Source organism: Rhinopithecus roxellana, chromosome 8 (assembly GCF_007565055.1).
Source record: "Rhinopithecus roxellana isolate Shanxi Qingling chromosome 8, ASM756505v1, whole genome shotgun sequence".
Classification (NCBI taxonomy): domain Eukaryota; kingdom Metazoa; phylum Chordata; class Mammalia; order Primates; family Cercopithecidae; genus Rhinopithecus; species Rhinopithecus roxellana.
In genome coordinates, this window is record NC_044556.1 from 50439038 (window position 1) to 50465238 (window position 26201).

A 26201-nucleotide genomic window follows, 5' to 3' on the forward strand; every position below is an offset into this window, starting at 1 on the left:
ACTTTTCTAAATAGGTAAAAGCAACGGAAAGACAAAGGAAAAGAGGAAGTTGCTTCCAAAAGGACTTAGAAAAGTAATAATATTCCTAAATAAGAAAGGGGCATAGGCTGTGAGCTGAGACATGTCTGTGAGCATGTCCAGCACAAATATTTTGGTTAAAGTACAAGGACATATAATGTATTTATTCCTTTATGTCTAATAACTACATAGGATAGGGCTTAACAGAGAGTTAATAGCACAAAGCAAGGAGAATTGAAGGACGTTAGTCTTTAAAAGAAACTATTATTTCTAACACTTATGATTTATTCTTTAACCAGAAGGGAAACTCTGAAGAAGAAACTTTCTACTTTCTACACCCAGTTATCCTACTCACCCCACACATCCCAAGCTCCAAGGTGTGAACCAGCTGGGCCTGCTCTCTGCTAGGGTTTCCTGACAAAGTAGGGAAACCAGACAGACATGATGGAAGAAGTATTACAGTTTCATGAAATAGCTTCTTCTAGAAGGCAAGAGACAGCTTTGCTGTGGCCCCATGTTTGAAATAGGCTATATAAAGTTATATATATATATATATATATATATATAAATATATATATATGTATATATATATACATAAAATATATATATATATATATATATTTTTTTTTTTGAGACTGAGTCTTGCTCTGTCACCCAGGTTAGGGTGCAGTGGCCCACGATCTTGGCTCACTGCAACCTCCACCTCCTGGGTTCCAGCAATTCTACTGCCTCAGCCTCCCTAGTATCTGGGATTACAGGCGCCCGCCACCACACCTGGTTAATTTTTGTATTTTTAGTAGAGACGGGGTTTTGTCATTTTGGCCAGGCTAGTCTTGAACTCCTGACCTCAAGTGATCCCCCTGCCTCGGCCTCCCAAAGTGCAGGGATTACAGGCATGATCCACTGCGCCCTGCCAAAGTCATAATTATTTTAAACAGAGGCTTTCACGGGATTTATAAAGCGCACCTTGTTCTTTTCGGCTCATTCCCCCTTCCCCCTAACCCTTCACTTTCACTTCACTGACTGGATGAACTGTGAGGAGGACACAGTTAAGGGCTGTGAAAATTCAAGAATAAAGAAAAGTCCTGCCTTCACGCAGCTCGCACTGTAAGGAGGTTTAATCAGGGATGATAATTCAAAATAACTCGCTTTTAATCACCAGTACAGATAGTGTCAGTAAGCCCGCCTGGGGCGCTGCTCTCCAATCCCCGCCGGGGCCTGCGCCCAGGACCGGAGGCGTGGCCGGAGGGCAGGCGCCAGGGCGGAAGGCGGGGCCGTTCTAATTCCCTGGGGGTAGCTAATGGCCATGCCTGGAGGCGAAGCTTTTCAAAATGACTAACATGGAAAACCGCCAATGACAATGGAATCTGGCTGAACTGTGGGGAGCAGGAGTCTTAAGCGTTCGCGTGTTGTCGGGGCAGAAGGGGCTCAAGAAGGGGATGCTCAGGGCAATAGCTTTTTAACGAATCTGTAAGAAAATGTTCCAATATTTTAATAGCTACTACAGCCATACCGGTGCATACAGTCCAGATCGATAGATACTGGTTCAGATACAGTGGCTATCTGTTCTTTTGCCTGCCAGGAGCAGTTTCTCTGAAGAAATGTTTTTTCCATGTATATAATCATGTAATTCAAACAGGAGCTGCCGTTTACTTTTTTTTTTTTTTTTTTTTTTTTTTTTTTTTTTGAGACGGAGTCTCGCTGCTGTCGCCAGGCTGGAGTGCAGTGGCCGGATCTCAGCTCACTGCAAGCTCCGCCTCCCGGGTTCACGCCATCGCTCCTGCCTCAGCCTCCGAGTAAGTAGGCTGGACATACAGGCGCCTGCCACCCGCCCGGCTAGTTTTTTGTATTTTTTAGTAGCAGACGGGGTTCACCGTTGTAGCCAGGATGGTCGCGATCTCCTGACCTCGTGATCCGCCCCGTCTCGGCCTCCCAAAGTGCTGGATTACAGCTTGAGCCACCGGCGGCCCGGCCACTGCAGACCCTCTTTAAGTGACAGTGTTTGGTCTGGCCAGGGTAGGTACGGGTCACAAGTTGCTGGGACTATTCTTTATTCGTCCTCATTACTAAGCTCAGTGTCTGGAATAGAATTAGGCACTCCATAGAATTGTTTAAGAATGAACGGACACAAACCTTTAACTACTGCTTCTTTTGATCTCACTTGTAAAATTTCTGCAACTGTGTGACTGCTGTAATGGAAAGTCTTATCCTATTTAGGCAGCTTAATATAAGTTGATTTAGATATGTGCATTTCACGATTTCTTTGATAAGTTTCAAGAATTTGCTGGCAGCTGTAACGATGACATTCAACGCTTATGTTTACCTTTTTTTTTTCCTAGTACAGCGTTTACAAACTCCAAGAATTTTATCCATTTCACAGGTGGTTGTCAGATTTAGGGCAAAGGACATACGAGGGCTTTATACGTTTTAAAGTTCGGTACAAATGTTTGCCGATACTCTTGTTTAATTAAATGTAAAATAATTGAGAACCTTCCATGTACTTACCGATCACAGTGTTAGCCATTATTACACAGTACTATATTGCTCCAAGAATCAAAGGGCAGCAGCTTAAAGGCAACACTTGGATGTGAATGAGATGAAGCTGATCAAGTCAGAAGGAAAAGGAGCTCAGATGCCAGAGTTCCCAAGGTCTGAATAGTGGGCAGTTTCAGAGACAACTCTAGTTTTCTCCTGATGGCTGAAATTATTAGCGGCCTAAGATCACTATCCTTTTCCTGGAATCAATTGTGTTTGAAGGGTGCCAGAGTCATCTAGTGTGTTTAGAAAGGATCAAAGTAAGAGGTGTGAGTATGAATGTTGTTGTTCCAAGAAATAATTGCTCCAGGGTGACTCCATGCTTTTATTAGTTTTTTTTTTTTTTTGGTGTGTGTGTGTTTTGGTTGTAAGTAACAAACTAACTCAAAAGTAGCCTAAGCAGGAAAAAGAGGGAATTTGTTATAAGGAAGCAATAATGTTTGAATGGCAAGAATGTATATGGGCCTTGGGAAAAGCCTAGAGTCAGAAACTGAAAAAAGATTTGGATTCTTACTCCGAATTTGCTTCTCGGCACACACCTACTACATTCTTCTCTCTCTGCTTCTCTAATCAACATGGCAGTCTGTATCTTTAGTTAAAATATTTGTATCATTAATTCTTCATTACTCAAATGACCATGATTTGAGGCTGTGAAGAAGGCATGTCCTTGTTGAGTGGGAGAAAGGGAAATTAGAACAACTTATATCTATGGGCTATTTTAAATGTAAGGTACTATGATTCTACTAACTTAAACTCCCATATACACAAGGATTCACTTCCATTCCACTTTCTGTCTCTGTTAATAGCACAATTGTATTTTTTTTGTCTTATTTATTCTAGTCCTTCATCTTTAATGTGGAGTCAATCACTAGGTCTTACTGGGTTTTGGTCTCAAAAGTCTATCGTTAAATAATATTAGTTTTCTTAGTAGCATAATTCACAATTGCAAAGATGTGGAACCAACCTAAGTGCCCGTCAACTAATGAGTGGATAAAGGAAATGTGATACAGACACACACACACACACACACACACACACACACACACCATGGAATACTACCCAGCCATAAAAAGGAATGAAATAATGTCTTTGCAGTAACTTGGATGGAGCTGGAGGCCATTACTCTAAGTGAAGTAACTCAGGAGTGGAAAACCAAAAATCGTATGTTCTCACTTAAGTGAGAGCTAAGCTTTGAGTACACAAAGGTATACAGAGTGATATAATGGACTTTAGAGACTTAGAAGGTGGAGGATGTGAAGGGACCTAGGGATAAAAAACTACTTTTTAAGTATAATGTACGCAACTTGGGTGATGGGTGCACTAAAATCTCAGCATTCAACACTACATAATTCATCCATGTAACAAAAACCCACTTGTAACCCAAAAGCTCTTGAAATAAAAATCTTTTTAATAAAGAAAATGCCACACAAAAAGAATATTAATTTTCTTCTAATGCTGAAGGCCAATATAAGAGGTAACAAAAGCCTGAGCTCTTTAGTTAATGGGTACAAGTTAAGACAGAATCACATCAGGATTTGAAGTTGAATCTGAGCTCAAATCCTGTTCCCATCACTGTGAGCTCTCTGAGGCTTTCCTCTCAACTACAAACTGGAGATACAATACTAAACAGGCTTACTGGGTTGCTTAACTAATATCTAGAATATACTTAACAGTGTTTCCATTAATGCGAGAACTAACTGTAAGCACTTAGTAAAGAGTAGTCATTATTAAGTAATGATAAATAAAAGCATTTGTATGATTCTTTTTTTAGCATATGAAACCCTTGCACCTAGATTTTCTCGTCTAATATTCATTAAAACCCTGAAAGGCCGATAATATCCCCACTTTAGAGATGGGGACACCAAAGAACAAAGAGATGGGAACACCTAGATATATCAGAGATCCTAGCTTTTTTTTGCTCTGTCTCCCCGGCTGGAGTGCAGTGGGGCAACCTCGGCTCACTGCAAGCTCCGCCTCCCGGATTTACGCCATTCAACTGCCTCAGCCTCCCGAGTAGCTGGGACCACAGGCGCCGGCCACCGCGCCCGGCTAATTTTTTGTATTTTTAGTAGAGACGGGGTTTCACCCTGTTAGCCAGGATGGTCTCGATCTCCTGACCTCGTGATCTGCCCGCCTCGGCCTCCCAAAGTGCTGGGGTTACAGGCATGAGCCACCGCGCCCGGCTTGATCCTAGCTTTTTGTAGGCTGACTGACCTAGGTGGTAAAAGATGTCCTGTACTTGTTCATTTATTCACACATACAACAAATATTTATTGACTTCTCACCATAAACTATTTAAGGAGCCTGGTGGGGATGCCGCATAAACAAACAAGCAAAAATAGACAAAAATCTTTGTTCAGAAATATATAAATATAGAAAATTTTATAGAATATATAACATAGAAAATAGAAAAAAATATGAAAATAGCCTACTTTTCAGGGTTTTCCTTTTTTTACATACCCTTCATGGTTAACGGTTAATGGTCAATGGGTAGTACCCATTAACTCCCACCCTCCTTCCCAGCTATCTCCCAAGACTTAGTTTCAGGAACTAGAAAATTCTGATTCAGCTTGGGTGCAATGCCCCTAAAAGGGCGAGGCTTATTCGAAGCCCCAAATTCAGAAAAGCCAGCCAGACCTTGGAAGTTTAAGAAGGTGGAGGGCAGATCGCGGAACCAGTGTTCTGATAGTTGTGGTTCTCTGAGGGAAGCCAATTCTAGGGACCGGTAGTGGAAAGCTCTTGCGCTGTTTCCGGCCACCTCAGCGGGAAGCGGAGACGCAAGCAGCTGGATCTCCGGTAACTGAGACATAGGGAATAACTGTTGTCGCGGCGGAAGAAGTGAGGACGACGCCAACGGCCTTCCGGGCCAGTGTTGGATCCCTGTAATTTGTGAAGATGGTGTTGCTAACAATGATCGCCCGAGTGGCGGACGGGCTCCCGCTGGCCGCCTCGATGCAGGAGGACGAACAGGTGAGCTGCTTACTAGATCCCCGCGACCCCAAGGCTGTGCCAGCGCGCTTTGCCCTCAGCATCGGATTCCTTCCTAGGGCCGAGAGACCTTTGTGACTTCCCGGGCACTCCCGACCTCTCTGAAGTGCTGTTTTATCTTTTGGTGTGGGAGAGACTACCGGTGAGAGGAATCTTTCCTGAAGGAGGAGTTCAGATTTTTGTGTTACCTGTTTCTCTTTAGAAAAACGCTCTGGAGAAGTGATAGCTTTGGTTGATTGTGATCACCCAGTGTTCTTTGACTCTTTAGGGACTTTGTTAAAAATCAGGATTTCTAATTTTCTGCTGCTAATAGGACTGCTGACGGATAAATCCTGGGACAAATCAGCCAAGTTCTTCAACTCTATAACGTGGCACCTGATCCTTGACCTAGCTTGCTGACATCTTTTGAAAGTGGGTGAGGTAATACTGCCACATAAAAGCACTTGTTAAAAGTTCAGTACAGCACATTCTTTCAGGATTATTCCCAGTTCCCACCTTCTCCAATACGCCGTACCACATTCCTGCAATACATTGTAACTTATTTTCTTGTCTTTCAATAACTTGAGTTTCCTAGCGGGCAAACGACGGATCTGAATCATCTCTGTGTTATTCATACCTTTTACAATGGCTGCTTTATGCTAGTAGGTGCTCAAAAATATATTGAATTGATTGAAAACAGCAATAACTCCAGGTGTCTTAAAAAAAGCTGTTTTGTGTTTTAGAATCACAGTGGAAATTTCTGAAGACAAGTTTCTGGAGCAAGCTTGGGAGGTTCTGAAGACAAAACTGACAATGGAATTTATATAATTTGTTTAAAGTGATCAATTTTATTTTACTTTTTCATACAGTCTAAGTAGTGTTTTAAAACCTTGAGCCTTAAAAAAAGATGAGATATAGAAAAAAATAGGTTGCACATTTCTTCTATTGGACTTTTCATTCATATATTAATGCAAAAAAATTTTTATTGAGCACATCAAATGTGCCAGGCATAGTGTTAATGCAGGGGGTTAGAGTAAACAGTCTCTACCTTTGTGGAGCTTACAGTCTAGTGGAAAAATCAGATAACCAACATACTATTAAAATGTAGTTTAACTGCTAAGGAGAAGGAAGAAGGTTTTGTCGAACATGGAAAATGTATCTAAGTTGGTTTTAGGAAATCAGGAAAGTCTACCCAGAAGGTATGACATTAAGGTAACAGTAGGATCCAGTAGTAAGGAACTATTCTCTTTAGTTATATGCCTTTTTAGGTTTGATTTGGAAATATATTTACTTTCACTTTTAGGAGAGTGGTGATACAGATAATAAAGTGGCAGGTCATGCTAAGTGAAATAAATTCTATTCATTACATAAAAACAAAGTCTAATCTTTGAAATAAACTGTGAACAATTTAACATACCCTGATTTGCTAATGTGAAATGTTTTTCAGGAATGTTCTAGGACCATCCTGCAGAAGGAATGTAATTGTTCCAGTGAACCTAGGAATATGATTTGAACAAAGTAGATAGTGTAGGGAAATATCCTTGAAGGATGTGTAGTTTGACTAAAAAATAGTTTTCCTATAGTGTGGGTGGGTGTGTGTTGGGGGTAGCAGGGATGGAATCTGGTCAATTTTTAAACTATGGCATTGAATTCCAGTGTGGGCAAAGAATACAAAGTGAACTCGAAAGTCTACTTCATATTAGTGGCCCTTACTCTCTGACGTGATACTTTTTGAAAAATTAATTGATTTACTGTTAATTCTAAATTTGGTATTGATTTCATATTGGTTTATCAAGATGGATTGCTTTGTTTAATTGACAAGGAAAGAAATTTTACACACAAATATTTTTGTGATTGTAGTGCCATAATATTTTCCCTTAGGAGTTTTGACTTTGAATAATAAAGTTTGCCTAAACTTTTAATGTCTGTAAAAATCTGAATCTTAGACTTAATTTACTATTTTAATAGTATACATAACATTTATAGAAGTGCCTACTACATACCAAACACTGTGCTAAGCCTATAAAGTACATTTTTAAATTTAATCCTCATACTACCATATTAGAATAGGTACTATTAAAATCTCCAATTATAGATAAGGAAGCTCTGAGGTTTAGAGAATATAGATCGCTTGCCTAAATTCACTCAGCTAATAAGTGGCATAATGAAATTTTTCATCAGGGTTTGTCACCTTGGCACTGTTGACATTTGGGGATGGATAATTCTTTGTTCTTGGGAACTGTCCTGTATATTGTGTGGGAGGTCCAGCAATAATCCCTGGCCTCTACCCTCTAGATGCCAGTAGTACCACCACCCTTCCCCACTTCGTTTGTTTGTGTGGCAACAAAAATATTTCTAGACATTGCTCAATGTCCCATGGGGGCAAAATCATCCCGACTGAGTCCCAGTGATTTTTATTAAGTATTGTCTGAGTCGACTAGAGCTTTAGTGCCTAACCACTGTACTTTACTGCCTTGTTCTAAGGCCTTTTCATGATGCCTTAACCTCTTAGGAGTCCAGGAATAACTTTTTAATAAACAGGTATCTCAACCTAACAGTTTTATATTTAAGCACCTTAATTGTCCAGACCAAATAATTCAATGTATCTTCATTTTTGTTTGTTTTTGTTTTCTTATCAGTGTACTTTCAATATTTATACTGATAATAGATATCATATTTTAGGTATTTACTGGGTGCCTGTACAACCTGCCGTATTACCGAAGATGGATATTCAGATAATACAATAGAGAGTAAAATTCACAAAATAATGTAGACAGAGTATTTTATACAGGGTGTTTCCTCTGGGTTTAACTGAAAATTTAGACTTAGGGCAGGAAGAGAGATGAGCTTTTCTTCTCAAATGTGGACTCCCTAACTGATATCCTGTTTATCTTTTTTCTTCATTCCTTTTATGGTACGTTTCTCCTTTTAGGATTTTTGCAATTTCTTTATCTACCTTTCTGTTCTGCCTCAAAATTATTGTATTTTCTTTCATTTTCCTCTGGCATCGTGAAGGGCAGTCCAGACTTGAAGAAAGTATTAGATCTAACCAAATAGGCAGCAAGAAGCTCCAGGAAAGCAGATAACATGTTGTACAGTTAAATAGTCTCACGCTCCCAATCACTGAGGGTTGATTAATCCACTTAACTGTAATTGCTTTTAGAGGAAAGTAGTTGATTCTTGGTGCTGCTGGTCTTTGACCAGCTGAGTTCAGTGGGTATTTAAAAATGGTAAGAGCTATGAAGGCAAAAGTTATTATTTGATACAACTAGTTGTTCAGCAGTCCCAGGTGACAGCACCAAAAAGTATTGTGGTTGTGTGTCAAGTTACTACCTTCTACCTTTTGTAATATATAGATCCATATCCTAAATTTGCTATTGGATAACCTCAAATTTGTTTCACAGTTTTTCCAATTATTCCAATCCGCTGCATTATTGGATTACTAATAGATATCTTATAATTATATCATATACAAATTTCATTAATCTTTTCTAGATGAAGTAGAAAACAGAATGAGGACATCTAAATATTTTTAGGTGGACTGGCTAACTGTTGGCCCTTTGTGACTTTGATCTTGAAAGCAAACTAAAGGTCAGTATGTAAAACAGTGGTTATGTTGTTTTGTGAGATCCAGAGCAGAGCTGCCCCATGGTTTCTTGAGCATTTCCAATGAATTAGAATTACATAGTAAGACTTCACCTAAAAGTTGGATCTACTATTGAAACAATTTCAATTATAGAGTTCGGATAGCATAATGCTTAGGAGTAGGGGGTCCAGGGCCAGATTGCCTGCTTTCAGATCCTAGTTCCTCCCTTTTTAGCTTAGAGTCTAAAAAGTTTGACTTCTCAAGTAAAAAATTGGCCTAATAATTCTAATCACCTCATGAAGTTTAAACGAGTTAAATAACGTAAAGTGTTCAGAACAGTGCCTGGCAGAAAGTGAACACTTAATAATTTCATATGGTCATTTCTGAAGAATCTTTTCTAATTCCATCTTGCCTTTCTTTTTTTTTTTTTTTGAGATGGAGTCTCACTCTGTTTCCCAGGCTGGAGTACAGTGGTGTAATATCGGCTTACTGCAACCTCTGCTCCCCAGGTTTAAATGATTCTCCTGCCTCAGCATCCTGAGTAGCTGGGATTATAGGCGCCTGCCACTACACCTGGCTAATTTTTGTATTTTTGGTTGAGATGGCATTTCAGCATCTTGGCCAGGCTGGTATTGAACTCCTGACCTCGTGATCCACCTGCCTTGGCCTCCCAAAGTACTGGGATTACAGGCGTGATCCCCCATGTCCAGCCTCATCTTGCCTTTCTTAAAAGTTCACAGATCAGAATTGCATCTAATCAATACACTGGATGCAAATACATAATGAATGAATGATTTTTCACATTACAAAATTAATTTGTGCATATTAGAGAAAGGTCAGTAAATACATAAAAGCAAAATGACCAAAATGTTAACAGTGTGTATTAGCTATAATCTGTACTCGAATTATATCCATTTTGGTGGATGACCTTAAACATATGTATGTGTGTATAACATTCAATAATAGGTAATATCGTAAGACTGTTTCACCTAATTCTTTCCACTTAACAGTATTTAATGAATATTTTCTCATATCATTAAACTCTATACAGCATTGTTTTAATGGCTGCATAGTATTCCATTATATGAATATGCCAGAAAGAGTATTGCTTAACCAAGAAGATTGTGCTAGCATTGTGTTCTAATGCTAACTGAACCAGCATGGTAAGATGTTGGTTGGCATACCATAATCCCTATAAGTACATCCCCAGTGTTGTATATTGGCAGTCTTTACATTGCTGTTTGCAAATTCCTGAAATTGCAGAATGCTTTTGGCCAGTTTCTCATTAGGTGATACAGTTGTTAGTCTTTCTCTCAGGTTACAGTAATGTTTACAGTGCCTCTTGTAAAGTCAAAGGATTTGTACCAATCTGAGTGACAATTTTTTCCATGTTTCTTCAACTAGTCCTTTTAAGCAAAAAACTTATATTTAACACTGGTGGTTGCAGTTATGTAAAAAATACTGATGTCACAGCCCCACCTCCAAGATGCTGACTTAGTTGGTTTGGTGGTGGAGACTGGGCATAAATAGTTTTATTTTTGAGATTCCCCAAGTGATTCTATTGTGAAGCCAAGGTTGAAAATCACAGATCTATGTTGATATTCTTTCTTGGCACTTTAGTAGCATTCCCAACATTATTTGCATCCCTTTTATCTACTCTTGTGGGTTCAGATCTCTTCAGAATGGCTTTGGGGAAACAAAAAGATTGGTAAGTACCATTCAAATTTAGGAAAATAGAATATTGTGCACTAGTTCTTATTGGCTAAAAGTATATGACAGTATTCACTGTTATTGGCTGACCATATAAGTAGTACTGTTTAATATGATAATTTCAATATAATTATTATAAAGTACTGTTTAATATATAAAACTGTACATGTATACGTACAGACATACATATGTTAATATAGAACTATTTCTCAAATATGTAACAAATATATGTCAATAAAACAAATTATTGCCATAACAGTGGTATTAAACAAGATAAATCTACAAACTAGTACCTCAGCTGGACTCTGCCTATCTCCCCTGGTTCACCTCATGCTTATTCACCTTCTTACTCATATTGAAATTTCCGGCTGGGTGCGGTGGCTCACGCCTGTAATCCCAGCACTCTGGGAGGCCAAGGCGGGCGGATCACGAGGTCAGGAGATCGAGACCATCCTGGCTAGCACAGTGAAACCCTGTCTCTACTAAAAAATACAAAAAATTAGCTGGGCATGGTGGCGGGCACCTGTAGTCCCAGCTAATCAGGAGGCTGAGGCAGGAGAATGGCGTGAATCCAGGAGGCAGAGGTTGCAGTGAGCCGAGATCACGCCACTGCACTCCAGCCTGGGCGACAGAGCGAGACTCCACCTCAAAAAAAAAAAAAATTTCCAGTTCACCATTTTTATATATAGCTTAGAATCTTATTATCCTGTAATTGTACGTTTGCTGATCTGCCACTTTATCATTTTATTATTGCTTCCTTGTTTTTACTATCAACTTAGCAGTACAATATCTACAATTTTAAGATATCACTTTGTACTTTATCAAAGTTAGACCTCAGATCCTGGGAGACCCTAGCATAAATACTTTTCTACTTAAATATTTAGTTATTAAATATCTGCCAAAGGGAGGCTATTCTTTCTATGTAAAATAAATAATTCCAAAATAGAATTATGTCTTTGCATCATATGGCAGTGTCTTAGTCTGGGTTACTATAACAAAATACCATAAACTGGGTGGCTTGTAAACAACAGAAATTGATTTTTCTAGTTCTGCAAGGTGAAGATCAAGCACCAGCAGATTACTGAGGGCCTATTCCTGGTTCATAGATGTCACCTTCTGGCTGTTTCCTCACATGGTAGATGGAGCAAGCTAGCCCTCTGGGGTCTCTTTTATAAAGGTACTAATCGCATTCTGGAGGGCTCTATCTTCCTGACTTAATCACCTCCCAAAGGTCCCACTTCTTCATACCATCACTTTGGGGGGTTAGGATTTCAACATGAATTTTGTGGGGGATACCAGCAAACATTCAGACTATAACTGGATAGCTGGCAGAAAGCTCCCCTTCCCCACATGTGGATGGATAAACAATGTCTATTTGCTTCCCATTCTTTAGGCACTTCCTTTCCCTGTTGGATCTAGTAGATTGGTGATGCATGGTTGTCTTCTTTTGAAATGACACTGCTATTTTTCCAATAGATTTGCCCCCTCTTTTTTAAAAGAATAATTGTAAAATCAGTTAGAAATTGTTCAGGAAAATATTGCCAGTAATTATAACATCTGAATGCTGTTATTTTCATTTTTGTCTGCATATATCCCTCGATATTCAAACTTTTGCTGTCCAAACTTGGGAACCAAATAGATTTATTCAGTAAAGGGTATCTGACATCCTAATCTTTGTGTCTACTCTTGGTCATTTTTACCTAATTGCAGTCAAAGTGTTCATAATAATTTGCAGTTATGAGTACACACATTTAGTTTTGTTTAAATGCTCAAAACTGTAACACTTGTGGAAGGTTCTCCTGAATATCCAACATAAAAATGAAATTCATCAATCTTGTTTCTAGGATTTTCCCTGAGTATAGCATATGCTGTATAGTTCTGTGCCAGTAACTGCAAATGAAATGGGTTAGGAGGAGAGTACTGTCCTAACAGTGGAAAGAACACTGGATTGAAAGTTAAGAGTGCTCTAAGTGTATTTGAGGTATATGCTTTTGCTTCTTAGCAAATAACAAATGCAGTCATCTTGAAGAAGTAGGGGTTAGGTCTTCCTCTGTACTCTGAAAGTAGGTTGTCTTACTTTCATTAAAATGAATCTTACTTACCTGTAAATGAAGGACCTCATTCAGAGTGTCCTCATAATATGATGCTTCTCACTAATTGATACAGCTTTTTGTGGAAAATTCTTAAATGAAGATGTCTTCTTTCAGTCTGGCCGGGACCTTCAACAGTATCAGAGTCAGGCTAAGCAACTCTTTCGGAAGTTGAATGAACAGTCCCCTACCAGATGTACCTTGGAAGCAGGAGCCATGACTTTTCAGTGAGTATAATCTTGATTTCTTTATGATCATTTAAGTGTGAAATACAGTAACAGAATGCCTGATAAAAATAATAATTTTTTAAAAGTAAAGATTACTTAAAAATGTAGTCTTTTGGGAGAAGCAACTTCTCTGGCTCTAATTCTACAAAACGGACATCTTGTTTGTTTTTTTCAACATGTTTACAGTAATTTAACCTGTTAACATGTGTCTAATGAATGCTGTGCCCATCATGCAATAATAGATAACTTCTTGCTTCAGGACTGTCTTGGAGCTAGATATGTGTAGGTTAGTCCCCTTGCTCAAACATTTCCTAACAGTGTAACTTTGAGCAGCTCACATAACTTCTCTAAGCCTCAGTTTCCTCTGTAAAGTAGTGAAAATAAACATAGGAGGTTTGAGAGGATTGTGGGGGAATCCACGTGTATTATTTAGCATCTTGTCTGACAGACATGGGAAGAGTCAATAAATATTAGTTACTATTATTTTGAAAAAAGAAAATTATAGAAGAGAAGAGCATTTTAATCAGTGGTTAGACAATGATATAGCTGATAGAGGACTCAAAGGAACATTATTGGATTTTATTTTTTTTTTTTTTTTTTTTTTTTTTTTTTTTTTTTTTTTTTTTTTATTTTATTTTATTTTATTTATTTTTTTTTTAATTTATTTATTATTTTTTTTTTAATTATACTTTAAGTTCTAGGGTACATGTGCATAACGTGCAGGTTTGTTACATATGTATACTTATGCCATGTTGGTGTGCTGCACCCATCAACTCGTCAGCACCCATCAATTCATCATTTATATCATGTATAACTCCCCAATGCAATCCCTCCCTCCTCCCCCCTCCCCCCTCCCCATGATAGGCCCCAGTGCGTGATGTTCCCCTTCCCGAGTCCAAGTGATCTCATTGTTCAGTTCCCACCTATGAGTGAGAACATGCGGTGTTTGGTTTTCTGTTCTTGTGATAGTTTGCTAAGAATGATGGTTTCCAGCTGCATCCATGTCCCTACAAAGGACGCAAACTCATCCTTTTTTATGGCTGCATAGTATTCCATGGTGTATATGTGCCACATTTTCTTAATCCAGTCTGTCACAGATGGACATTTGGGTTGATTCCAAGTCTTTGCTATTGTGAATAGTGCCGCAATAAACATACGTGTGCATGTGTCTTTGTAGTAGAATAATTTATAATCCTTTGGGTATATACCCAGTAGTGGGATGGCTGGGTCATATGGTACATCTAGTTCTAGATCCTTGAGGAATTGCCATACTGTTTTCCATAATGGTTGAACTAGTTTACAATCCCACCAACAGTGTAAAGTGTTCCTATTTCTCCACATCCTCTCCAACACCTGTTGTTTCCTGACTTCTTAATGATTGCCATTCTAACTGGTGTGAGATGGTATCTCATTGTGGTTTTGATTTGCATTTCTCTGATGGCGAGTGACGATGAGCATTTTTTCATGTGTCTGTTGGCTGTATGAATATCTTCTTTTGAGAAATGTCTGTTCATATCCTTTCCCCACTTTTTGATGGGGTTGTTTGTTTTTTTCTCGTATATTTGTTTGAGTTCTTTGTAGATTCTGGATATTAGCCCTTTGTCAGATGAGTAGGTTGCAAAAATTTTCTCCCATTCTGTAGGTTGCCTGTTCACTCTGATGGTAGTTTCTTTTGCTGTGCAAAAGCTCTTTAGTTTAATTAGATCCCATTTGTCAATTTTTGCTTTTGCTGCCGTTGCTTTTGGTGTTTTAGACATGAAGTCCTTGCCCATGCCTATGTCCTGAATGGTACTACCTAGATTTTCTTCTAGGGTTTTTATGGTATTAGGTCTAACATTTAAGTCTCTAATCCATCTTGAATTAATCTTTGTATAAGGGGTAAGGAAAGGATCCAGTTTCAGCTTTCTACTTATGGCTAGCCAATTTTCCCAGCACCATTTATTAAATAGGGAATCCTTTCCCCATTTCTTGTTTCTCTCAGGTTTGTCAAAGATCAGATGGCTGTAGATGTGCGGTATTATTTCTGAGGACTCTGTTCTGTTCCATTGGTCTATAGCTCTGTTTTGGTACCAGTACCATGCTGTTTTGGTTACTGTAGCCTTGTAGTATAGTTTGAAGTCAGGTAGCGTGACGCCTCCAGCTTTGTCCTTTTGACTTAGGATTGTCTTGGCAATGCGGGCTCTTTTTTGGTTCCATATGAACTTTAAAGCAGTTTTTTCCAATTCTGTGAAGAAACTCATTGGTAGCTTGATGGGGATGGCATTGAATCTATAAATAACCTTGGGCAGTATGGCCATTTTCACGATATTGATTCTTCCTATCCATGAGCATGGTATGTTCTTCCATTTGTTTGTGTCCTCTTTGATTTCACTGAGCAGTGGTTTGTAGTTCTCCTTGAAGAGGTCCTTTACATCCCTTGTAAGCTGGATTCCTAGGTATTTTATTCTCTTTGAAGCAATTGTGAATGGAAGTTCATTCCTGATTTGGCTCTCTGCTTGTCTGTTACTGGTGTATAAGAATGCTTGTGATTTTTGCACATTAATTTTGTATCCTGAGACTTTGCTGAAGTTGCTTATCAGCTTAAGGAGATTTTGGGCTGAGACGATGGGGTTTTCTAAATATACAATCATGTCATCTGCAAACAGGGACAATTTGACTTCTTCTTTTCCTAACTGGATACCCTTGATTTCTTTCTCTTGCCTGATTGCCCTAGCCAGAACTTCCAACACTATGTTGAATAGGAGTGGTGAGAGAGGGCATCCCTGTCTTGTGCCAGTTTTCAAAGGGAATTTTTCCAGTTTTTGCCCATTCAGTATGATATTAGCTGTGGGTTTGTCATAAATGGCTCTTATTATTTTGAGATACGTTCCATCAATACCGAATTTATTGAGCGTTTTTAGCATGAAGGGCTGTTGAATTTTGTCAAAAGCCTTTTCTGCATCTATTGAGACAATCATGTGGTTCTTGTCTTTGGTTCTGTTTATATGCTGGATTACGTTTATTGATTTGCGAATGTTGAACCAGCCTTGCATCCCAGGGATGAAGCCCACTTGATCATGGTGGATAAGCTTTTTGATGTGCTGCTGAATCCGGTTTGCCAGTATTTTATTGAGAATTTTTGCATCAATGTTCATCAGGGATATTGGTCTAAAATTCTCTTTTTTTGTTGTGTCTCTGCCAGGCTTTGGTATCAGGATGATGTTGGCCTCATAAAATGAGTTAGGGAGGATTCCCTCTTTTTCTATTGATTGGAATAGTTTCAGAAGGAATGGTACCAGCTCCTCCTTGTACCTCTGGTAGAATTCAGCTGTGAATCCATCTGGTCCTGGACTTTTTTTGGTGGGTAGGCTATTAATTGTTGCCTCAATTTCAGAGCCTGCTATTGGTCTATTCAGGGATTCAACTTCTTCCTGGTTTAGCCTTGGGAGAGTGTAAGTGTCCAGGAAATTATCCATTTCTTCTAGATTTTCTAGTTGATTTGCGTAGAGGCGTTTATAGTATTCTCTGATGGTAGTTTGTATTTCTGTGGGGTCAGTGGTGATATCCCCTTTATCATTTTTTATTGCATCTATTTGATTCCTCTCTCTTTTCTTCTTTATTAGCCTTGCTAGCGGTCTGTCAATTTTGTTGATCTTTTCAAAAAACCAACTCCTGGATTCATTGATTTTTTGGAGGGTTTTTTGTGTCTCTATCTCCTTCAGTTCGGCTCTGATCTTAGTTATTTCTTGCCTTCTGCTAGCTTTTGAATGTGTTTGCTCTTGCCTCTCCAGTTCTTTTAATTGTGATGTTAGAGTGTCAATTTTAGATCTTTCCTGCTTTCTCTTGTGGGCATTTAGTGCTATAAATTTCCCTCTACACACTGCTTTAAATGTGTCCCAGAGATTCTGGTATGTTGTATCTTTGTTCTCATTGGTTTCAAAGAACATCTTTATTTCCGCTTTCATTTCGTTATGTACCCAGTAGTCATTCAGGAGCAGGTTGTTCAGTTTCCATGTAGTTGAGCGGTTTTGATTGAGTTTCTTAGTCCTGAGTTCTAGTTTGATTGCACTGTGGTCTGAGAGACAGTTTGTTATAATTTCTGTTCTTTTACATTTGCTGAGGAGTGCTTTACTTCCAATTATGTGGTCAATTTTGGAATAAGTGCGATGTGGTGCTGAGAAGAATGTATATTCTGTTGATTTGGGGTGGAGAGTTCTATAGATGTCTATTAGGTCCGCTTGGTGCAGAGATGAGTTCAATTCCTGGATATCCTTGTTAACTTTCTGTCTCGTTGATCTGTCTAATGTTGACAGCGGAGTGTTGAAGTCTCCCATTATTATTGTATGGGAGTCTAAGTCTCTTTGTAAGTCCCTAAGGACTTGCTTTATGAATCTGGGTGCTCCTGTATTGGGTGCATATATATTTAGGAGAGTTAGCTCTTCCTGTTGAATTGATCCCTTTACCATTATGTAATGGCCTTCTTTGTCTCTTTTGATCTTTGATGGTTTAAAGTCTGTTTTATCAGAGACAAGGATTGCAACCCCTGCTTTTTTGTGTTCTCCATTTGCTTGGTAGATCTTCCTCCATCCCTTTATTTTGAGCCTATGTATGTCTCTGCATGTGAGATGGGTCTCCTGAATACAGCAGACTGATGGGTCTTGACTCTTTATCCAGTTTGCCAGTCTGTGTCTTTTAATTGGAGCATTTAGTCCATTAACATTTAAGGTTAATATTGTTATGTGTGAACTTGATCCTGCCATTAGATATTAACTGGTTATTTTGCTCGTTAGTTGATGCAGTTTCTTCCTAGCCTCGATGGTCTTTACATTTTGGCATGTTTTTGCGATGGCTGGTACCGGTTGTTCCTTTCCATGTTTAGGGCTTCCTTCAGGGTCTCTTGTAAGGCAGGCCTGGTGGTGACAAAATCTCTAAGCATTTGCTTATCTGTAAAGGATTTTATTTCTCCTTCACTTATGAAACTTAGTTTGGCTGGATATGAAATTCTGGGTTTAAAATTCTTTTCTTTAAGAATGTTGAATATTGGCCCCCACTCTCTTCTGGCTTGTAGAGTTTCTGCCGAGAGATCTGCTGTTAGTCTGATGGGCTTCCCTTTGTGGGTAACCCGACCTTTCTCTCTGGCTGCCCTTAAGATTTTTTCCTTCATTTCAACTTTGGTGAATCTGGCAATTATGTGTCTTGGAGTTGCTCTTCTGGAGGAGTATCTTTGTGGCGTTCTCTGTATTTCCTGAATTTGAATGTTGGCCTGCCCTACTAGGTTGGGGAAGTTCTCCTGGATGATTTCCTGAAGAGTGTTTTCCAACTTGGTTCCATTTTCCCCCTCACTTTCAGGCACCCCAATCAGGCGTAGATTTGGTCTTTTTACGTAATCCCATACTTCTTGCAGGCTTTGCTCATTTCTTTTTCTTCTTTTTTCTTTTGGTTTCTCTTCTCGCTTCATTTCATTCATTTGATCTTCAATCGCTGATACTCTTTCTTCCAGTTGATCGAGTCGGTTACTGAAGCTTGTGCATTTGTCACGTATTTCTCGTGTCATGGTTTTCATCTCTGTCATTTCGTTTATGATCTTCTCTGCATTAATGAGTCTAGCTGTCAATTCTTCCACTCTTTTTTCAAGATTTTTAGTTTCTTTGCGCTGGGTACGTAATTCCTCCTTTAGCTCTGAGAAGTTTGATGGACTGAAGCCTTCTTCTCTCCTCTCGTCCAAGTCATTCTCTGACCAGCTTTGATCCGTTGCTGGTGATGGGCTGCGCTCCTTTGCAGGGGGAGATGTGCTCTTATTTTTTGAATTTCCAGCTTTTCTGCCCTGCTTCTTCCCCATCTTTGTGGTTTTATCTGTCTCTGGTCTTTGATGGTGGTGACGTACTGATGCGGTTTTGGTATAGGTGTCCTTCCTGTTTGATAGTTTTCCTTCTGACAGTCAGAAGGACTGTCTGTTGGTCTGTTGGAGATTGCTTGAGGTCCACTCCAGACCCTGTTTGCCTGGGTATCAGCAGCAGAGGTTGCCGAAGATAGAATATTGCTGAACAGCGAGTGTACCTGTCTGATTCTTCCTTTGGAAGTTTCCTCTCAGGGGTGTACTCCACCCTGTGAGGTGTGGGGTGTCAGACTGCCCCTAGTGGGGGATTTCTCCCAGCTAGGCTACTCAGGGGTCAGGGACACACCTGAGCGGGCAGTCTGTCCGTTCTCAGATCTCAACCTCCGCGTTGGGAGATCCACGGCTCTCCCCAAAGCTGTCAGACAGAGTCGTTCGCGTCTGCACCGGCTCCTGCTACTTCCCCTGTTGGTCTTCAGCTGTGCGCTGTCCCCAGAGGTGGAGACTACAGAGACAGGCAGGCTTCCTTGAGCTGCTGTGAACTCCACCCAGTTCGAGCTTCCCAGCGGCTTTGTTTACCTACTTAAGCCTCAGCAATGGCGGGCGCCCCTCCCCCAGCCTCGCTGCTGCCTTGCGGATAGATCGCGGCAGACTGCTGTGTTAGCAGTGAGGGAGGCTTCGTGGGCGTGGGACCCTCCCGGCCAGGTGTGGGATATATTCTGGTGTGCCTGTATGCTTACAGCGCAGTATTGGGGTGGGAGTTACCCGATTTTCCAGGTGTTGTGTGTCTCAGTTCCCCTGGCTAGGAAAACGGATCCCCTTCCCCCTTGCGCTTCCAGGTGAGGCGATGCCTCGCCCTGCTTCAGCTCTCGCTGGTCAGGCTGCAGCAGCTGACCAGCACCGATTGTCCGGCACTCCCTAGTGAGATGACCCCAGTACCTCAGTTGAAAATGCAGAAATCACCGGTCTTCTGTGTCGCTCGCGCTGGGAGTTGGAGACTGGAGCTGTTCCTATTCGGCCATCTTGCTCCGCCCCCCTGGATTTTAAATTATCTACAAATAATTGGTATTTAATGTTTAATACATGCCAAGTTTGAAGCTGACAAAATAAGAAGGATTAAAAAGGAACAGAGTACAAGAGCATCAGAGGAAAATAAAAATGGATTAGCTAAATAATCTTTGCTATTTTAGGGACTTAGATAGTAAGGTAACTTGGGCCAGGGAGGAGGCTGCTGTTTACTTTTAAAAAACAAAACAAAAATTCTCTACCTACAAAAGACAAGTAAAAAGTACATCAAAACAAAAATAAAACCCTAGGCAATTGGCTAAGAAAATGTTGGACATTATGTTTTATAAAGTATTAATTTTTATATCTGAAATATTTTCTAGAACTCTAGAATTTTTAACACCAAAAATATAGTCACTTAATATCTAGTATCCTCATTTTCACCATGGTTTAGGGAACAAAGACCTAAGAAAGTTCTCATGGAATTGAGAAGAGATTTTCTTCTGCCTGATTCCTTTAGACATTCATAATCTCATAACATCCTTTATTTCCATGCAAGAGCTATTAGGGGTTTATTCTTTGTCAGACCTTATATTGAGTCCTGCATTTAATGTCCCTACCTTTTTGTTTGTTTGTTTGTTTGTTTGTTTGAGACGGAGTCTCGCTCTGTCGCCCAGGCTGGAGTGCAGTAGTGCGATCTCGGCTCACTGCAAGCTCCGCCTCCCGGGTTCACGCCCTTCTCCTGCCTCAGCCTCCCGAGTAGCTGGGACTACAGGCGCCCACCCTGCGCCCACCTGGTTTTTTGTATTTTTAATAGAGACGGGGTTTCACCGTGGTCTTGATCTCCTGACCTCGTGATGTGCCCGCCTCGGCCTCCCAAAGTGCTGGGATTACAGGCGTGAGGCACCGCGCCCGGCATGTCACTATCTTTTAAAGCTGTTCTCTTAGTACAGAGAGAGACATATACTCAAACAAGTATACTATAATATCTTAAATGAAAAGGTGCTGTAAATTAGATTTAAATGAAATGTTTTGGGAACAGAGAGAAGGAAGGAACAAATTCCCATTTGTCGGGGGTAAGTTGGAAGAAACGGGACAGAGGAGGGGAGTGTATATAAAGAAGTTTCACAGAAAAAATAATGGTAGAATTGAACATATAAAAATGAACAGGATTTCTCCAGGTACATAAAAGAGCATTAATGGTTAGAAAAAACAATATAAGCACAAGTCCACAAATATCTAAAGAACCTAGCATGTTGGAAAACAATCCGCCATTTGGATTACTAAAATATATAATAGAATGTTGCTTACACTTGTTTTGAAAGGCTGTACATATAATACCATGGAATATGATTTTATTTTGTAGGTATTAGGGAGCCCTTAGATTTTGTAAGCAGGGTAATATGGTCATCTGTAGTCTCTGGGAATAAAACTGATGGTATAGAAGATGGTGTAGACTAAAAGCAAAGAGACCAGTTACTTCAGGTGCCCAAGCAAGGAATAAGACAGCTGTATTATTAACATTATTTTAAGGGGCCTGATGGATCATATAATAGTCTTTATACTTTATGGAGCCCTAGGATGCTTCAGGAGCCACATAGAAAGGGCAAGGATGGGAGTATATATAATGCTTTGGGCCCCTAAACTCCTCCTTATGTTTTAAAATTTTTCCTTTTTCAGTGGACATGTAATAATTACACATATTTATAGGATATGGAGTGTATTTCAATACACATATACAATGTGTAATCAAATCAGAGTAATTAGCATATTCATCACCTCAAACATTTATTATTTCTTTGTGTTGTGAACATTCAAAATCCCCTCTTGTAGCTTTTTGAAAATATGCAGTAAGATATAGCTAGCCATATTCACCCTACAGTTCTGCAGAACACCAGAACTCATTCTTCCTATCCAGTTGTGTTTTTTATCCATTAACTTGCCTCTGCCCATCCTCCCCTTCTCTCTACCTTTCCCCACTTCTAATACCCACAGTTCTACTCTCTACTTCCATGAGCTCAAAAGTTTTTTTTGGCTCCTACATATGAATGAGAACATGCCATATTTATCTTTCCGTGCATGACTGATTTTACTTAACGTATTGTCCTCTAGATTTATCCATGTTGCTGCTAATGATAGAAATTCGTTCTGTTTTATGGCTGAATAGTATTCCATGGTGTGTGTGTGTGTATGTGTGTAAAAAACACTTTTTAAATCCATTATTCTGATGATGGACATTTCTTTTGATTATCCATAGATATTATGAATGGTGCTGCAGTAAACATGGGGGTACAGATACGTTTTTAACATAATGAGTTTCTTTCCTTTGGAGAAGTACCCAGCAGTGGGATTGCTAGATTGTATGGTAGTTCTGTTTTTAGTTTTTTGAGAAACCTCCACACTGTTTTCCATAGTGTGTAAAAGTTCTCTTTTCTCTTCATCCCCATCAGCATTTATTGACTTTTGTCTTTTTACTAGACATTTTAACTGGGGTGAAATAATATGTCATTGTGGTTTGTGGTTTTATTTATATTTACCTGAAGATGAGTGATGTTGAGCGTTTTTTCATATACTTGGCCATTCGCATGTCTTCTTTTGAGAAATGCCGGTTCTGTTCCTTGCCTACTTTTTAATTGAATTATTTTTGGTTTTCCTGTTGAGTTGTTTGAGTTCCTTGTATATTCTGGATATTAGTTCCTCATCAGATGAATGAAACTAGATCCCTATCTCATCATATACAGAAATCAACTTAAAGTAGACTAAAGACTTAAACATAAGACCCTAAACTATAAAACTACTAGGAGAAAACAGGGGAAATGCTTCAGGGCATGAGCCTGGGCAAAGACTATGGCAAAGACTTCAAAGCACAGGCGACAGAAAAGAAAGTAGACAAATGTGACTGTATTAAACTAAAAGCTTCTGCACAGCAAAGGAAACAACACAGTGAAGAGACAACCTGCACAATGGGAGAAAATATTTGCAAACTCCTACTTAAACTAAAGAACTTCTGATTTTATCTGATACATACATTGGCCTTCTGAATATAAGTTTTGCTTTTTATATATACATATTACATATATAAATATATATATTTGTGTGTGTGTATGTATACTATGGCTAAAAAGAAGTTGGAAAACCACTTAGTAGCCTAACATTTTTCTAAGAGTTTCTCAGACGTATAATCATATAGCACCTTCCAGAGTGCATGGAAACTCATTATCACAAAAGAAAGTCAGTTTCATTGTTGAAAAGTTTCAGTTGATTACAGAGTTCTCCTGGACTGGAAATTAAGGAGTGTTATTAGTCTTGTACCCAGTAAACATTGTCATTAACCTAACATTTCTATCCACAGAAATTTCCAGATCTACTGTTTTTCTTTGTGGCTGGAGTTTAAATATTTGTATGCTAGTTTACCATGTAGAATCAAAGGGTGGATGGAGTCACAACTGTGAATTTTTCAAGAAAAAGTCTTAAGTATTAAGCAAAAAATAAATAACCCCATTTAAAAAATGAACAAAAGACATGAGCAGACATTTCTCAAAACATACTAGAGGCAACAAACTAATGAAAAAGTGCACATCACTAATTATTGGAGAAATGAAAATCAAAACCACAATAAGATACCATCTCACAACAGTCACAGGGCTGTCATTAAAAAGTCATAAAACAACAGATGCTGGTGAGGCTGTGGAGAAAAGGGGATTGCTTATACACTGTTCATGGGAATGTAAATTCAGCCACTGAGGAAAGCAGTTTAGAGATTTCTCAAAGAACTTAAAACAGAACTACCATTAGATCCAGCAAACCCATTAATGGGTTTATATCCAGAAGGAAACAGATCTTTCTACCAAAAATCATGCACTTGCATGTTCATTGCAGCACTATTCACAATAGCAAAGATATCAACCTAGGTACATATTAGTGGTGGATTGGATAAAGAAAATGTAGTAACGTGTACAGCGTGGAATACTATGCAGTCATAAAAAGGAATGAAATCATGTCCTTTGCAGCAACATGGATGGAGCTGGAAGTCATTACCTAAGTGAATTAATGCAGGAGCAGAAAACTAAATACTGTATGTTCTCATAAGTTTATAAGCTAAACATTGGGCACTCATGGACATAAATATACTGAGGACTTACTAGAAGAGGAGGGAAGTAGGGGGCAGGGGTTGAAAAACTGCTGGGTACTATGCTTAGTACTTGGGTGACAGGATTGTTCATACCCCAAACCTCGGCATTATGCAATATAACCGGGTAACAAACCCGCACATATACATCCTCAAGCTAAAATAAAAGTTTAAAATGTTAGTTGAAGGATTGTGTAATGGGCTGGGTGCAGTGGCTCACACCTGTAATCCCAGCACTTTGGGAGACTGAGGCAGGTGGATCGCTTGAGGTCAGGAGTTTCAGACCAGCCTTGCCAAAATGGTGAAACCTCATCTCTACTAAAAATACAAAAATTAGCTGGGTGTGGTGGTGGGTGCCTGTAATCCTAGCCATTTGTGAAGCTGAGGCACGAGAATCGCCTGAACCGGGGAGGCGGAGGTTGCTGTAACTGAGATCATTGCCACTGCACTCCAACCTGGGTAATCTGGGTGATGGAAAGAGACTCTGTCTCAAAAAACAAACAAAAAAAAATTATCTAATGGATGAAAAAATATAATAAATATGTCTAAATACTCCTTTTAGAATATATGTCTAATAGGCCGGGCGCAGTGGCTCACGCCTGTAATCCCAGCACTTTGGGAGGCTGAGGCGAGCGGATCACGAGGTCAAGAGATCAAGACCATCCTGGCTAACACAGTGAAACCCCGTCTCCTAAAAATACAAAAAATTAGCCAGGCATGGTGATGGCGGGCACCTGTAGTCCCAGCAGTAGCTGAGAAAGGAGAATGGCGTGAACCCGGGAGGCGGAGCTTGCAGTGAGCTGAGATCATGCCACTACACTCCAGCCTGGGCATAGTGGCGCATACCTGTAGTCCCAGCTGCTCGGGAGGCTGAGGCAGGAGAATGGCTTGAACCCGGGAGGCGGAGGTTGCAGTGAGCTGAGATCAGGCCACTGCACTCCAGCCGGGGTGACAGAGCGAGACTCTGTCTCAAAAAAAACACAAAAAAAAACAAAAACAAAAAAAGAATATACGTCTAATAATGGGAAGATGTTTGCTTTCTGATTCCAGGGATTTGTGATTTTAAATTGACTTTCTCATTTAGCCAGCCTTAAAGTGTTTAGGCTAGATTTTTAAAAAGTTTGCATGGTACAGAGATTCTACTTTAATCTGTTGTCAGTACTGTTACTTTACAGACAACTTCGTCTTGCTTTTTATGTCTCACCAGCTACATTATTGAGCAGGGGGTGTGTTATTTGGTTTTATGTGAAGCTGCCTTCCCTAAGAAGTTGGCTTTTGCCTACTTAGAAGATTTGCACTCAGAATTTGATGAACAGCATGGGAAGAAGGTGCCCACTGTGTCCCGACCCTATTCCTTTATTGAATTTGGTAAGTTTTTGCCCCTCACTTCTCTCTATCAAGGGAGCAAACAGTATGGAGAAGCTGTTTGTTACACTGCTATAATATTGATACATTTTTTTCTGATGTTTACTTGTTGAAGTTTTAGCTTCTGCTTCCTTTTCCATTCCACTTCTTTTTGTCTTTTTGAGTGACTAAGGCTTCCTTCTGAAAAGCAATTTTCTCTTGTCTTTTGATCTTTCCCCCATAGAAGTTGTTGCCTTTTGCCCTTTTCTGTTATTTGGTTTGATTCTTCATTAGAGTCACATGTGACAGGAACTGTGCCTAAAGATCTACTTGATTGGCATATAATGGCTGAGTTCTTCTTTACCCCAGTCCGCAGACTCACAGTCATAATAAGGCTCATTTTTGGAGATCAGAATTGGGAAATCAGAAAGAATGGTGTTTTGTTTCTTTTAGTAGAATAAGATCCTCTAATTAAAAAACAAAACAAGACAAAGACATAGAAGATACATGGTACGCAATGGTATTGGAGTATAATATTTACTACATTCAGGAATAGTGAGCATAGGTGTCTGTATTTGTACAAGAATTATAGAAAGACTAGTCACCTCAGACCTGGTAAAGTATCTGATGGTAAGGGATCAAAGGAAATGTCCTAAGTACAATAAGTACAGGAAGTGAGAACAAGTAGGATCAGGCTATATTGCTGTAATTTTGAGTTAAAAGAAATTAGTTTTACTGTCTCAGAATTTCTGAAGTGTTTCACGTTTGCTAGATAAAT

The 26201-nt window shown here is 39.5% G+C and overlaps 1 protein-coding gene across 1 annotated transcript in view; it reads left to right on the plus strand.

Moving 5' to 3' along the window:
- Positions 1-5302: 5302 nt before the first annotated feature.
- Positions 5303-26201, plus strand: part of SEC22B (SEC22 homolog B, vesicle trafficking protein) — a 28491-nt gene continuing 7592 nt past the window's right edge. The window contains exons 1-3 of the mRNA XM_010360645.2: positions 5303-5523; positions 13024-13133; positions 25287-25447. Coding sequence (XP_010358947.1) covers positions 5449-5523; positions 13024-13133; positions 25287-25447 — 346 coding nt within the window. The 5' untranslated portion in view covers positions 5303-5448. The remainder of the gene's footprint in view (positions 5524-13023; positions 13134-25286; positions 25448-26201) is intronic.